At 38.4% G+C, this 13,506-nt stretch overlaps 1 protein-coding gene across 1 annotated transcript in view; it reads right to left on the bottom strand.

Moving 5' to 3' along the window:
- LOC126297639 (E3 ubiquitin-protein ligase RNF170) overlaps nucleotides 1–13,506 on the bottom strand; it is a 119,488-nt gene that overhangs the window by 47,914 nt on the left and 58,068 nt on the right. Inside the window, exon 4 of the mRNA XM_049988664.1 lies at nucleotides 2,730–2,806. Within this exon, the coding sequence (XP_049844621.1) occupies nucleotides 2,730–2,806 (77 nt within the window). The remainder of the gene's footprint in view (nucleotides 1–2,729; nucleotides 2,807–13,506) is intronic.

Raw genomic sequence — 13,506 nt, 5'->3', positions numbered from 1 at the left:
AGGCAGATACTGCAACAACTATTCTGTGCACAATAAAGGCTGTAGCAACATGTGAAATGGTACAGAAAACTTACCATGCCATTACACTACCTTCACATGTACTCATCATACGAATTATCACTTGTGCATGAATTTTAGTCATTACGCACAGGTGTGCTTGTTGGCTGAAAGTGCCGCCTCTATTGGCACATTGTGTGTTTTACCCATGCTAGAAGCTTTAATGTCTATTTACAACTCTTTATACTTTCCCTATCCTTTTTATTGAAATGAAGAGTAGTGAGGGAAGCAAGCTAGATATCAACATCTGTTGTCAGCATTGGTCAATAAGACAGCACAGTGTACTGAAACACTCCCCCCCTTTTTTTTTTAACATGTGAAGTAAGAGATATGGGGATACACTAACAGAAATAAATCTATATACTAATGAACGAATGAACTTCAAACATACTTTTAATTCTATCATTAATAGAATTTCAGATAATTATAATGATTTTAACATACTTTGTGCTCATTGTTTTACGCTGGGGGGGGCAAGGGGGGGGGGGGACTTGGTTGTTCAGTAGTTTTCTATGATCATATATATACTGGGTGATCAAAAAGTCAGTATAAATTTGAAAACTTAATAAACCACGAAATAAGGTAGTAGAGAGGTAAAAATTGACACACATGCTTGGAATGACATGGTGTTCTATTACGGGAGGGGGGGGGGGGGGGGCGCAAAGGTATTGCTAGACACGTGAAAGATCTCTTGCATGCGTCGTTTGGTGATGATCGTGTGCTGAGCCGCCACTTTCATCATGCTTGGCCTCCCAGGTCCCCAGACCTCAGTATGTGCGATTATTGGCTTTGGGGTTACCTGAAGTCGCAAGTGTATCACGATCGACCTACATCTCTAGGGATGCTGAAAGACAACATCCGACGCCAATGCCTCACCATAACTCCGGACATGCTTTACAGCGCTGTTCACAACATTATTCCTCGACTACAGTTATTGTTGAGAAATGATGGTGGACATATTGAGCATTTACTGTAAAGAACATCATCTTCGCTTTGCCTAACTTTGTTATGCTAATTATTGCTAGTCTGATCAGATGAAGCACCATCTCTCGGACATTTTTTGAACGATTGTATTTTTTGGGTTCTAATAAAACCCCATGTCATTCCAAGCATGTGTGTCAACTTGTACCTCTCTACCTACATTATTCCATGATTTATTCAGTTTTCAAATTTACACTGACTTTTTGATCACCCGGTATATACTTTTTTTGACTTCCCAACATCTCTGAGCTATAGGTGGCTGGAGGTAAATTGCAGTAGGTTGCAATGAACCAAAAGTACTAAATATGACATCCCTCCTTTGAGTCACTTGAATGAGCAACTGAGACAGTCTGCTTGCACATGGTTCCATACTCCAGTGGGAGCACCAAAAACACTGTTGTGTGCCTAAACATGCATATTACCACCCACAGTCCAGCGGTTGTCGATAAAAAATGCACTATTCCGTTAAACATCACTAATTTTACATTTTGAAAAGGCCTTCAATGTCTCTTATGGATATAAAAATAACACATTCACTGAAAACTTTTACTTTCTTCTTTAATAGTGAGAAAGGTAGAGAAGAAACAGACCTTTAAATTCAGTCATTATATTTTTAAGATAGCCCCCTCAGGTCTAACTATCTGGTACTGGTAGACTGTATATTTGCTGACAATCTATCCAGACACTGGGAGTTCTCACAGCTTCAGAGTTTGGATATAAAATAAGATCACAAGCAGCTAGGTAATTACAAACTCTGAAATATAGCCTCAAATGCCTGAGTAAGCCCAAGGCAAATAGGGTGTGAAAAGTGGCCCAGAGGTTACACAATGATGAAGTTTTTTGTCTATAAATCAATTCACTTCCTCAGAACATATCTCACTTTCAAGCTTGGTGGTTTGATACAGGTTTCTATATAACTCATAATCAAAGCCCAGAACCACAAACTCTGTAATATCAATGTTCTACAAATGTAATCATGCAAAAATAATCGCCCCTGAAGTACGCAAAAAGTTCATATTATTACAGAACCAGTGCTACTTATTAACCGCAGCTTTGGCCACCCAACTGTCAAACTTAAGGTGAGCAAACACAGACAGTGAACTGTAATATGTGAAATACATAGATTAAAGCCATAATGTCTAACAATCCTCCTCTAATGACTGGAGTAACAGCAGTGTAACATACATGGTGGTTGCAAGTGCTATGTTGTAACATTCAGTGGTAATTTCTTGCTTAAGGCATACAAAAAGTTACTTTTGTAACTACAGATAATCTGAACAGCAATGTGATGTTTCATTCTGATCAGATATTTTTGATTTATGTGAGAAAATAGGGAGAATGCAATGAAGCAATAGAGAATACTGAAATAGGAAAAACATCAAGGTTTTTTTTCTTTGAATTTGACACTGTGTCGGCTCTGTAATGCCATTCTAACTGGTAACATTCGTCACTTTTTCATCACATAAAAGGACACACACACACACACACACACACACACACACACACACACACACACACACACACAGAGAGAGAGAGAGAGAGAGAGAGAGGAGAGAGAGAGAGAGAGAGAGAGAGAGAGAGAGAGAGAGAGATCCTTCACAAATACTACATTTTGCTTACTGCTACATGCTGATGGGTTTTGGAAAACTCTAGTATTTAACTATATCTTACCAAAAATCACATGTACTTACATTTGCTCTGCACAATGGACATGGCTTGATTACTTCTATTAGAGGCCTATGGCGAAAAGTTTGCAGCAGACAGTGCCCTGAAATTAATCACATGGCAGGTTATATTTCAGTAATACACTAATGTGACAGAGATAAAATTATCTACTACTTCATCCTGAAACTCTAAACCATAATTAAGCATAAAAAGTAATAAGATACAGATGTAAATACACATGAGGTCAATGGCTTATGAAATTCCATTATCTAATAGCATGTTGCTTTTGAAACAGAGAAAACAAGAAAGCAGTAATTATAAAACTCAGCAACAAATTGGATGAACTGAAAAAATTAGAAAATGGTTACATATCAAGGACAAAATGTCATCTCTAAGCAACAACTGGTTGATTCTGTTTCCCACTGTTGTTCAAATCAAATTACCTAGCATCCCCCCCCACACACACACACCACAATCCCCTCCCCCTCTACTGACCAAAAAGAAAGGACATTAAATTCCATGACAGGATATTAAATTCCAACCTCGTCTTTTCTTCTGGTAGCTGGTCTGCAAATAAGTCACCAAAATTTATAATTTTCTGTAGGTCAATTTGATATTTTCTACAAAATAAACTGCAGCAAAATGACATGCTGAGCAGAAAGTATTCTGAAAGCTGCATTTGATATGCAAGAATGTATAGATACAAACTAATAGCAATCCTTATGAAACAACCAGGGAATGTGCCGAGTAAAACTATTTCAGGGGGGAGATGGATGACTAAGACTCAGTGGTATAATACAGTTACCCCTTGCAACAATACCAAAACTACATAGGCAGATGTCACACCGGAAGAGCAATGGGGAGGAAAATAACTGAAGATAAAAAGTATAGAGCAAAGAAGTGAGATGAGGGACAAGAAATGAGAAGGGAGTGGTAATGGTGTCACTCAGGAAGGAGACTATCGCAGGGTTAGGCTAGAAGGCTTGTGGGAATGGAGGATGTGCTGGAGGGACACAGCTCACCTTAGCATTTCAGAGGGGCACTTAGGTATTAAAAACCTTAGCCACATTCCTTGTCAGGGTCTGGCCATTTAACCATCTATATCTACATCCCCACTCTGCATGCCACTGTGAAGTGCCTGGCAGAGCATACTTAGAATCGTGCCACATGTTTGGGTTGTTTCGCATTCCAGTTATGTATGCAATGTGGCAATAATGATAGCTTAAATACCTCTGTGTATGCTCTAATAAGTCTAACCTTGTCTTCACAATCCCTCAGGGAGTAATATGTACGAAACTGAAGAATCTCTCTCGATTGTTCATGTAATACATATTCTTGAAACTTTGCAAGCAGGCTTTCATACAATAATTGCTATTATCTTCCAGCATTTGACAGTTCAGGTTTTTCAGTGTTTCAGTGACACTCTCCCATGGGTCTAATAAATCCATATGCTTTGTGCCACCATTCTTCATATATGTTTAAGATACCCTGTTAGACTTACTTAGTATGGTTTCCACACACTTACGTGATATTGTAAGATAGGACACAAGGTGATTTGTAATCTGTCTGCTTTGTAAATTAACTGCATTTTCACAGTATCCTGACAATGAACTGAAGTTTGACACTTGACTTACCTGTGACTTAGCCTATGTGCTTACTCCATCATATGTAAGATTTGTTAGCCCAGGTATTTGTATGAGTTGACTGATTTCAAATGCGACTCATTGATATTGTTTTTGCATTTTGTAAAGAAAACAAATTTCTGACAATTTAAATCAAATTGCCAAACTTTGTACTACTATGAAATAATATAAAGATTTAACCAGATACCGTATTTACTCGAATCTAAGCTGCACTCGAATCTAAGCCGCACCTGAAAACTGAGACTCAAAATCAAGGAAAAAAAAATTTTCCCGGCTCTAAGCCGTACCTGAAATTTGAGACTCAAAATTCAAGGGGAGAGAAAAGTTTTAGGCTGCACCTCCAAATCGAAACAAAGTTGGTCCATTGTAATATGAGACACAATTTAGGTCGATTGGATGATGATACAGCTACAGTAGTTTGGTACGAGTCATAAGGTTAGCAGTTAGGCTTTACCAGGTAGCCATTGCTATGCGTCAGGCGCTCCGTCTGTATTTATACGGGTACCCTTCCTTTTTCACGTGCTTCGTCTGGTTTGAATTGATTGCTTATTTTGCTTTGATCTGATAAGTGCCGTTTTCTTTGTTATAGGTGTTCACGTCACTCTAAGCTGAAAATGCATTACTATACTGTGTCATGCATTATTTGTCGCATTCTGATAGTGCGTGTTTACGACTTGTCGCCTGTGGCTTGCTTTTGTGCGCACTACCGCCACTTACAATTTAAAAAAAAGAGAGAGGAAGCGAAACAATGGCAAGAGACTGCTATTTGTTGTTACTTACACTGCTGCTTTCTTTGATAACGATCAACAAGAACCAAGTAATAGACTGCATATGATAGAACATGTTCTGAACGAGAGTTAGGCGAAAAATTTTCTCCGTTTGAAAATCTTTGTGGCCGCTTCTTTAGTACATCAAATTCTGCACAGAAATTAGAGTCATCGTAGATTTAAAAATCTAGTCAGTTGCCGTGCTTCATTTCTGACTGTATCACTATTATGCATAAGAATAATACGAATATAAACATGACACGATACGTATATTCTTCCGCGTTTGCTGTTGTGTCGCTCTAGTTTCGTAGTTTATTAGGCAGACATGATTTAAATGAGATAGCAGCAAACATGAAAGAATACATAGCAAAATGTTTATATTCGTATTATTCTTATGGTGAAGAGAATACTGCATGTGATTCACATTTCATCAGGTTCCTATTAGCAACAATCTCATCTCACAGGCAGAAAAAATTGAGAACGTAGAGTTGGCCATATTGACAAACATCCCAAACAGTCTTGCCAGTCGGATTCTGCTACATTCAAAGATTAACAATACGGAATTTGTACTTACTTCGGTGGATAATGTATGAAAATGCAGTGGTCGAAACTCGGGGCGGAGAAGAAAACCTCGTCTTCCACCTTTTTTTTTTAAATTTATTTACTGACGCAGAGGTTTCGGCACCAGTATTTATCTTTGTGCCTACAAAGCATGCCTGTGTAGCGCTACATATATTCGACGGCAGAAGTTAGTTGTGGCGGCACCTACCACATTTTTTAGAACTTCCGCTTGCTTTGCACTCGATTCTAAGCCGCAGGCAGTTTTTTGGATTACAAAAACCGGAAAAAAAGTGCGGCTTAGATTCGAGTAAATACGGTATTTGTGCAGCTTTTTTCAGATTTTACTTCATTATGGGTAGCTGCATTATCTGTAAAGGTTCTAAGGTTACTATCAATAGTGTCTGAACAAAAATTGTCCAAAACACTTCCCTGTGTTGAAGTTGTTCTCTTGACGACATTCTATCGAAGATAACATGCGATGTCTGTCCTGCCAAGACATACATTAATAAGCCTTGGAGGAATTCTGAATCCATCTGATTGCCTTGACTCACAGCTTTCAGGATGTCACTGAGAAAAGTGGAAATTACATGAGCAGTATCTTCATATAGAAGAGGTCATTCTGTTTGAGATATTTCATTACATTTGAGCTCCAAATATGTTTAAGTAATCTACAAGTGATGGATGTCAAAGATGTTGGAGACTCATTTTTCAGATCACTTCTGCTACCTACTCTGCTATCCTTCTTGTAGGTGGATGTGACCTGTGCTTTCTTCCGATCACTGGGCACAGTTTTCTGTTCACACACTAAGAGTATATTATGGTTAAAATGGGACATAACACAGCTGCAAATTCAGTACTGAATCTGACAAGGATTAGACTGGGGCCAGGAGCCTTGTTTAAATTAAGCAATTTTTACCTATATCTGAACATAATTGATACTAATAACTACCACTCATCTTTGCAGTAGTGTAGGAAATAATCTGGGGCAATACTTCTGTATTTTGCTTAGTGAAGAGACACTGGAAAACCGAGTTCAGCATTTCTGCTTTCACTTTGCTACCTCCAATTTCACTTTCAGTGTCATCGATGAGTATCTGGGCACTAACTTCGGTGTCACTGGCAGTGTACTTATGACTAGAATTTCTTCAGGATGGATGGATAGAATATAGTGTTTTAAGAGACCAAACTGTTATGATCATCAGTCCCTCCATAATGAGTATGTTAGAAATGTGGGAGATGAGAGAAAGCCACTGAGTTTTAAAACACAAGCAAACAGGAGAGGGGTGGGACAGACACAAGAGGCATTAAGAATCAATTATTAAACAAGTCAGGGGGTAAAAGATAATAGTGTAGAATAGACGTCTGCTGGGAGCAATTCAAGGCTCTCAACAGGTTATCACACAATGCAAGATGCATCCCACCCGACTAGGGTCCCGAGGCCACTGTACCACATTAACAGTCAACAGGGCAGCTACCTAAGAAGAGGAGCATTAAAACATTTCAAAAAAGAAATTACGGTTCATGGCAATATTAAACAAACTTGGAATGACAGGTGTTGAAATAGCCTTCCATCTGGGCAAGCAGCCCAAGTCCCTGGGGCTAAAAATGCAATAATAGGTGACCCCCTCCACCATCTGGCAGCTGGCAGGACCATAACAATGCATGTTTCAGATAAAAGTATGCTATCCACTGCAACGGATAAAATTTGAAACCAGATTTTCTGCCTGGACATTATCAGCTAGGACTTCAGGGAGTGTCTTAACCAAGTGTGAAGCTGAGTCTGTAGCAGCCAACATGGGGCACTCCAGCCGTATATGAGTGACTGTCAGGGCCCGACCTTCAACTGCAATGGATGGGCCAATTTGTCACAGGATGTATCCATGGGTCAGACTGGTGTAACCAACATGGAGGTGGCAGAGGATTGTGGATTCATGACAAGATGGACAAAGAAAAGACTCCCACACACTCACAGACACTTTGACAGTCTGTAATTTATTTGGCTGTGGTTGAAACACCACATTCACTGTTCCATACTACTAAGAGTCAGTGATATAATATTGTCTCCATGTCAGATCCTGGTACTTTTAGTTCTAGAACATCCTTCCTGGTAGCAGCATTGACGAGCCAGGCCACAAGTGTATTCCCCAAGATCCCAACATGTCTGGGGGACCAAAGGAATACTACTGTCTTCCCACTGTCATGGAAGTCTAAAAAGGGAGCTTGTGTTTTTGTTATCAGTGGAAGCCAGGGCCAACAGAGGGTTATACCATTTATGTTGCTCATGTAGTCACTGTAGGTAAGGAAAGACTCATGTAATTGGGTGCAGTTGTACTGAAACATACACAATTGCCACCACTTCAGCCAGAAAGGCACTGCATCAATTAGGCAGGGAGGGTTGCTTGCTGATTCTAAGGCATGTGAAGGTTGTAATGTGACAACATGCCATTTAGTGAAGGCCAGGCATAGTCAAGGTAGAGAAAGTGGACGGTAGAGAAAGTGGACGCTTATGCCATCTGTGGGCCAGAATCGAAGGCAAAGCGGAAGTGCTTCCGCCTGGTGGCAGTTAAATTAAAGTATGCTATGCAGGAGACAGTGTCTGGCTTGTGCTGCACTCTGACAGCGAAATAACAAAAGAATTAAACTAAATAATATTGTTACATATAGTGAAAATATAAATGTAATATTACTTTAATATATGAAAATGACTGTAATTGAATATTGTATTGCTATGCTATGTTTAATTGTAAATAGAGAACTTGGCGTAATGTAAAATAATGTTTAGGTGTGGGTGGAATCTCTGAGAATGAGAACAGTGTACAGGTTGGTGTGTAATATTGGCGCTAGAAGTAAGTTGGCTTAACTCTGAGGCAGAACAAGTGTTAAGTGGCGTAAAAGTGACTGCCGGTGTATGCTACAGTAACGTTGCTAACAGACCATTTAGAAGTGAGCTGAAAACAGATATGGACTTCGTTTATCGTATGGCTACAAGCTAAATGGACACTAAGGCTTGTAAGATGCGGTATTTTGACGGAGATGGACTGTGAGCGGCAAAATAGTACGGTTTCCCACTCTAGGGTACAGGCACTGCATGGTGCAAGGCTGCGTTAATTGAGGTGAGTTGCTTGTGCCAACGGCGAGGTGTGAAGGGACCAGTAGCTGCATCCAATGGCGTATTGTCATCTCAATAGCTGATGATGGGGTGAGCTCACTTCAGTAGCAACGAACTAGAAGTTATCTTACAAGAGTATTATTATGAACAGTGGTTGTTATGCCGACGCCAGTAGCAGCACATTTATATTTTGTGAATCAGTTTGTGTAATAGTCAAACCAAGTTCTCTACAGTGTGTAAAGTTTGGAGGCAATAATAATTTTGTGGTTTAAATTGCATTCCCCGAGTGTAACCAATTATTTAAAGGAAATGGCTCATTATTACCCTATATCCAGTGATTTGTATGTGCTGCAACATCAGTGAAAAGTTATGGTGTGCGAGTATCGGCATAGCTATATTACAAGAGAAAATAGTCTGAATTAAAGCCGAAATCGCCAGCAGACACTGCTTCATGCAATGGATGGAAGATGCCAGGTACTGTGCCACCTTAATTACTATCCAGCTTGATGTGGTGGCTCCTCAGTACATTGCCATAGTCAAAAATTACTCAGTTCCGTCCGAGCAACATAAATCTCAATTAGTGTTTTCAGTAACTATGTTGACAAGCAGATCTACATTGTTCTTTCATTAAGTGTTCAAGGAAATTGCTGCCACCACAGTACACATGCAAGCTCAATAACATTAAATTCAATAATTACAATTTGTTTAGTTTACATTAACCTAAAACAAATTCAAGTGTTTATCATGTCTGTTTATGTATTGTGAAATAATTTCAGACTGTGGTAGTGTTTTAAATGAGTAATGTCCTCCTGCTAGGCAATATCAAACATACAGAACTAAGTGCTCCCCGTTCAGTCACTTCAAAGAGATTATCAGTACTACTAATAATCAAATATAGACGTAAAAATAAGTTGCTTACGTGCCATTATCATTATTAATTACAAAAATTCCATGTAGTAGTTGGATCACCAAAAACTGACAAACATAATATAAAGAAGACTTGTATCAAAAGGAGTTTCAATAAAACAAATATTGAAATATTCTATGAAAAACTAAGTAAAGTTAAGTGGTGTTTCAGGGATGGTGATTCAACAAATGAAAATTTTAGTACATTCTTAAACAGTTTTATTGAAGTATTTAATGAAACTTTCCCGCCAAGATCATATTGCAACAAAACATCAAGTAAGATAAAATGGATCACACCAGGAATAAAAATATCGAGTGAGAGGAAAAGGAAGCTACACAATCAACTGAAGTACAACAAAGATCCTGATTTTGTAAAATATGTTAGAAACTATAAAACTATTTTCAAAAAAGTTGTGAAAGCTTCAAAACAAATGGCAAATAACAAATTCATTCTAGGGCAGAAAAATAAAACAAGGGCAGCATGGTCTGTAGTTAAGTCTGAATTAGGTGTCCAAAACCATAAACAAGATATCTCAGAAATCAAACTTAAGGAAAAATTGGTTGTAAATCCAGCTCAAATATCTGAGTGCTTCAATGAATACTTTATAAATGTAGCACAATCTGATTTAGACATAGCAAATTATGAGCAGAAAGTAAATAGTTTTGGGTTAAAAGACAATACCACTGAATGTCTTAAAAAATTCAACACAGTCTCAGCAAAACTTGTTGAAAATATCATACTTTCCTTGAAAGACAAAAACTCGGCTGGCTGGGATGGGATACCCACCAAAATAATTAAAAAAGTTTACAACGTAATAGCTCATCCTCTCTCTCTCATAATAAACAAATCCTTTGAAGACGGTTACTTCCCTGATCTCTTGAAATATGCGGGAGTAAAACCATTGTATAAAAAAGGTTCAAAAGATGATATGGGAAATTATCGCCTCATCTCTATACTTCCTGTCATATCAAAAATATTTGAAAAAATTGCTGCTTTACAGATACAAAGCTTCATCACACAGAATGATATCATTTCACCAAACCAATTTGGCTTCCAACAAGGCAAAAACACAGTAGATGCAATAAATGAGTTTATTGAAAAAATTACTTCATCACTAGATAGGAAAGCTAAGGTCGCAGGAATATTTTGTGATCTTACAAAAGCATTCGACTCTGTAAACCATGCCCTCATGCTTTTCAAACTCAACAGGTATGGAATAAGGGATATTGCTTTGAAATGGTTTGAATCATACCTCTCGGAGAGGAAGCAAAGGGTAATAATCACATCAAATGGAGCAGATTACTTCTCAGAGTGGAAAACTGTCACACAAGGTGTTCCTCAAGGCTCAATTATTGGACCCATTTTATTCTTGTTCTATGTAAATGACTTGCCTCTCAATATAAATACTCATTTAACTTTGTTTGCAGATGATACTTCTGCCCTAATTGAAAATGAAAATTCTGAAAATGTACCACATTGTGTCATGAATACGTTAAGAAACCTGGAAACATGGTTCAGTCTAAATGGCTTAAGGCTAAACATTTCAAAAACCCACATGATGAGTTTTAAATCCAAAAAGTCAAAAACTGAAGAAATCTCTATCACTCACAACAATCAAAAAATGAAAGAACTTGACTCAGTCAGGTTCCTGGGAATAAACTTAGACAAAACTTTGAGCTGGAATTCTCATATAGAATATCTAGCAAATAAATTAAACAGCCTTGCTTTTGCAATGGAAATTTTAGCCTGTGCCACTGATATGGCCACCAGGAAAATAGCGTATTATAGCTACTTCGAATCAGTTATTCGATATGGCATAAATTTTTGGGGAAACTCTGGAAACGTTACACGGATCTTAAAATTGCAAAAAAGAATCGTTCGCAACATGTGCTCTGCACAGCCGAGGGCATCATGTAGACCATTATTTAGAGATCTAAAAATATTAACTGTTCCCTCTCTATACATCCTTGAGGTGATTCTTTTCCTACGCAGGAGAGCTGATCTATTCAAAAAAAATCATTTTGAACACTCGTATGACACGAGACATAAAGAAAACTTTATGCTCACCTCTCATCGCTTAAAACTGCGTGCTCAGACTCCTCAGTATATAGCCATGAAAATTCACAACTCTATAAAAGGGTGTGGCATGACGAGTATGAAGGTAAATATTTTAAAAAGCAAGTTACATGATTTCCTAATTAAACGATGCTACTACTCTGTGGAAGATTTCATGAAGGATGAAGTGATACTTTGAGCTGGATCCCTAAAATGGAATAAAAATTTCTGATAGTTATAGTAGTTGTAAATGCTATAAGTTTGACAAATTTTAAGTAAGTAAATTCTTCACAAAGTATTACTGTAAGTATGACAAAATTGTAAATAAGCTAATTGTAACCTTGACGTGTCTCCTGTACATCAGACATATGTTCTGAAATATTGTACGTTATGAGATAAATAAAACACATTTAACATTTAACACATTCAAACCTATTACATGCGAGAGCCACTTTCCGGAAGCCCGATGCCGCACGGTCTAATAATAATACAGTAAATTCGGGTAGTGGCATCGCAAGGTATAGCCTGTCAAGCCTCCAATTCTTGAAGCACTTGCATATACGGTACTCACCAAGTACCAAAAGGAAGAACTGGTGAACAACCGAAGGGTCTATCACATCCTTTCCACTAACGGAAAGATTTAGACAAATTTGCAGGTAAGGGATGCAGAATTGGGGGTGTTTCAAGTGTGATGTAGTGATTGGATTGAGAGGATGTAAGCAAAAGTTGAAACTGATGGACTGTTACCAGGACAATAATGGAATTTTTTGACCAAGGCTGCTTTTCTGGAAGTCTTACATCCATATCAGGAAACAAAAGGTATTGGTTAGGATTTTCTGGATGGCTAAGACTATGTATGTCATAGCTGAGGAGTAATTAGTGGTTCCTGATCCATAAGGTGGTGGTCCACAGGGCTCGTCTGGTAGGCATCAGCTGCAAGCCTGACCCCACAATGGTGGATCGGGTCTATGAGACTCAAGGTTAATGGTGCTGCTAATCCATAGGACAGCCTTCCATAATCCATATATGATAAAATGAGAGCTTTGTAGAGTTGCAAAAATGATGGAACGGTCCACACCCAAGGAAGAGCTACTGATACAGAATAGGACGTTTAGTTTAAACTGGTGTGTCCACTTAAGCTGTTGTATAAAGGGATAACCCACTTGACATAAAAAATGAGTCCTAAGAAGCGATATGTCTTAAGCACATTAAGTAGCTTATTATGTAGGTAAAGTTCTGAGTGTGATTGAACAGGTTTACATCAGCAGACACACATGGTGCAAGTTTTGGTAATGGAAAAAACATGATCAATATTTTGCCTTCCTTATAGCAACCTACTGTTGTCCCTCTGTGAACCTCATGGTGGAAGAACTGTAGTAGATGCAGAAGTCATTATTGCATGAGGATTGTGAGACTATACATCCCACTGCCCCTGCAAATCCATTGAACGCTATTAGAAAGAGGATCAGACTCAGCAGAGAGCATTGTGCAACTCCATTTTCTTTTATGTGGGAAGCACTGTAGTAATTACTGATTTGTATTTTGAAGGATCACTGGGAGAAAAAATGTTGGATGGAAACCATGAATGACCCACAAAAACCCCACTCATATAAGGTGGATATGATATGGTGGTTCCATATCGTATCATAGACTTTACACAGGTCAAAGAAGACAGCAATGAGATGCTGATGACAGGTAAAAGCCAATCTGGATCAGCTGTCCTGAAACCCACAATGAGTTAGACAAGTGATCCTTGTTTCC

The sequence above is a fragment of the Schistocerca gregaria genome, chromosome X, assembly GCF_023897955.1.
Source record: "Schistocerca gregaria isolate iqSchGreg1 chromosome X, iqSchGreg1.2, whole genome shotgun sequence".
Lineage (NCBI taxonomy): Eukaryota > Metazoa > Arthropoda > Insecta > Orthoptera > Acrididae > Schistocerca > Schistocerca gregaria.
Note: the sequence above shows the minus strand (reverse complement) of the source record. Positions and strands in the feature narration are given on the sequence as shown.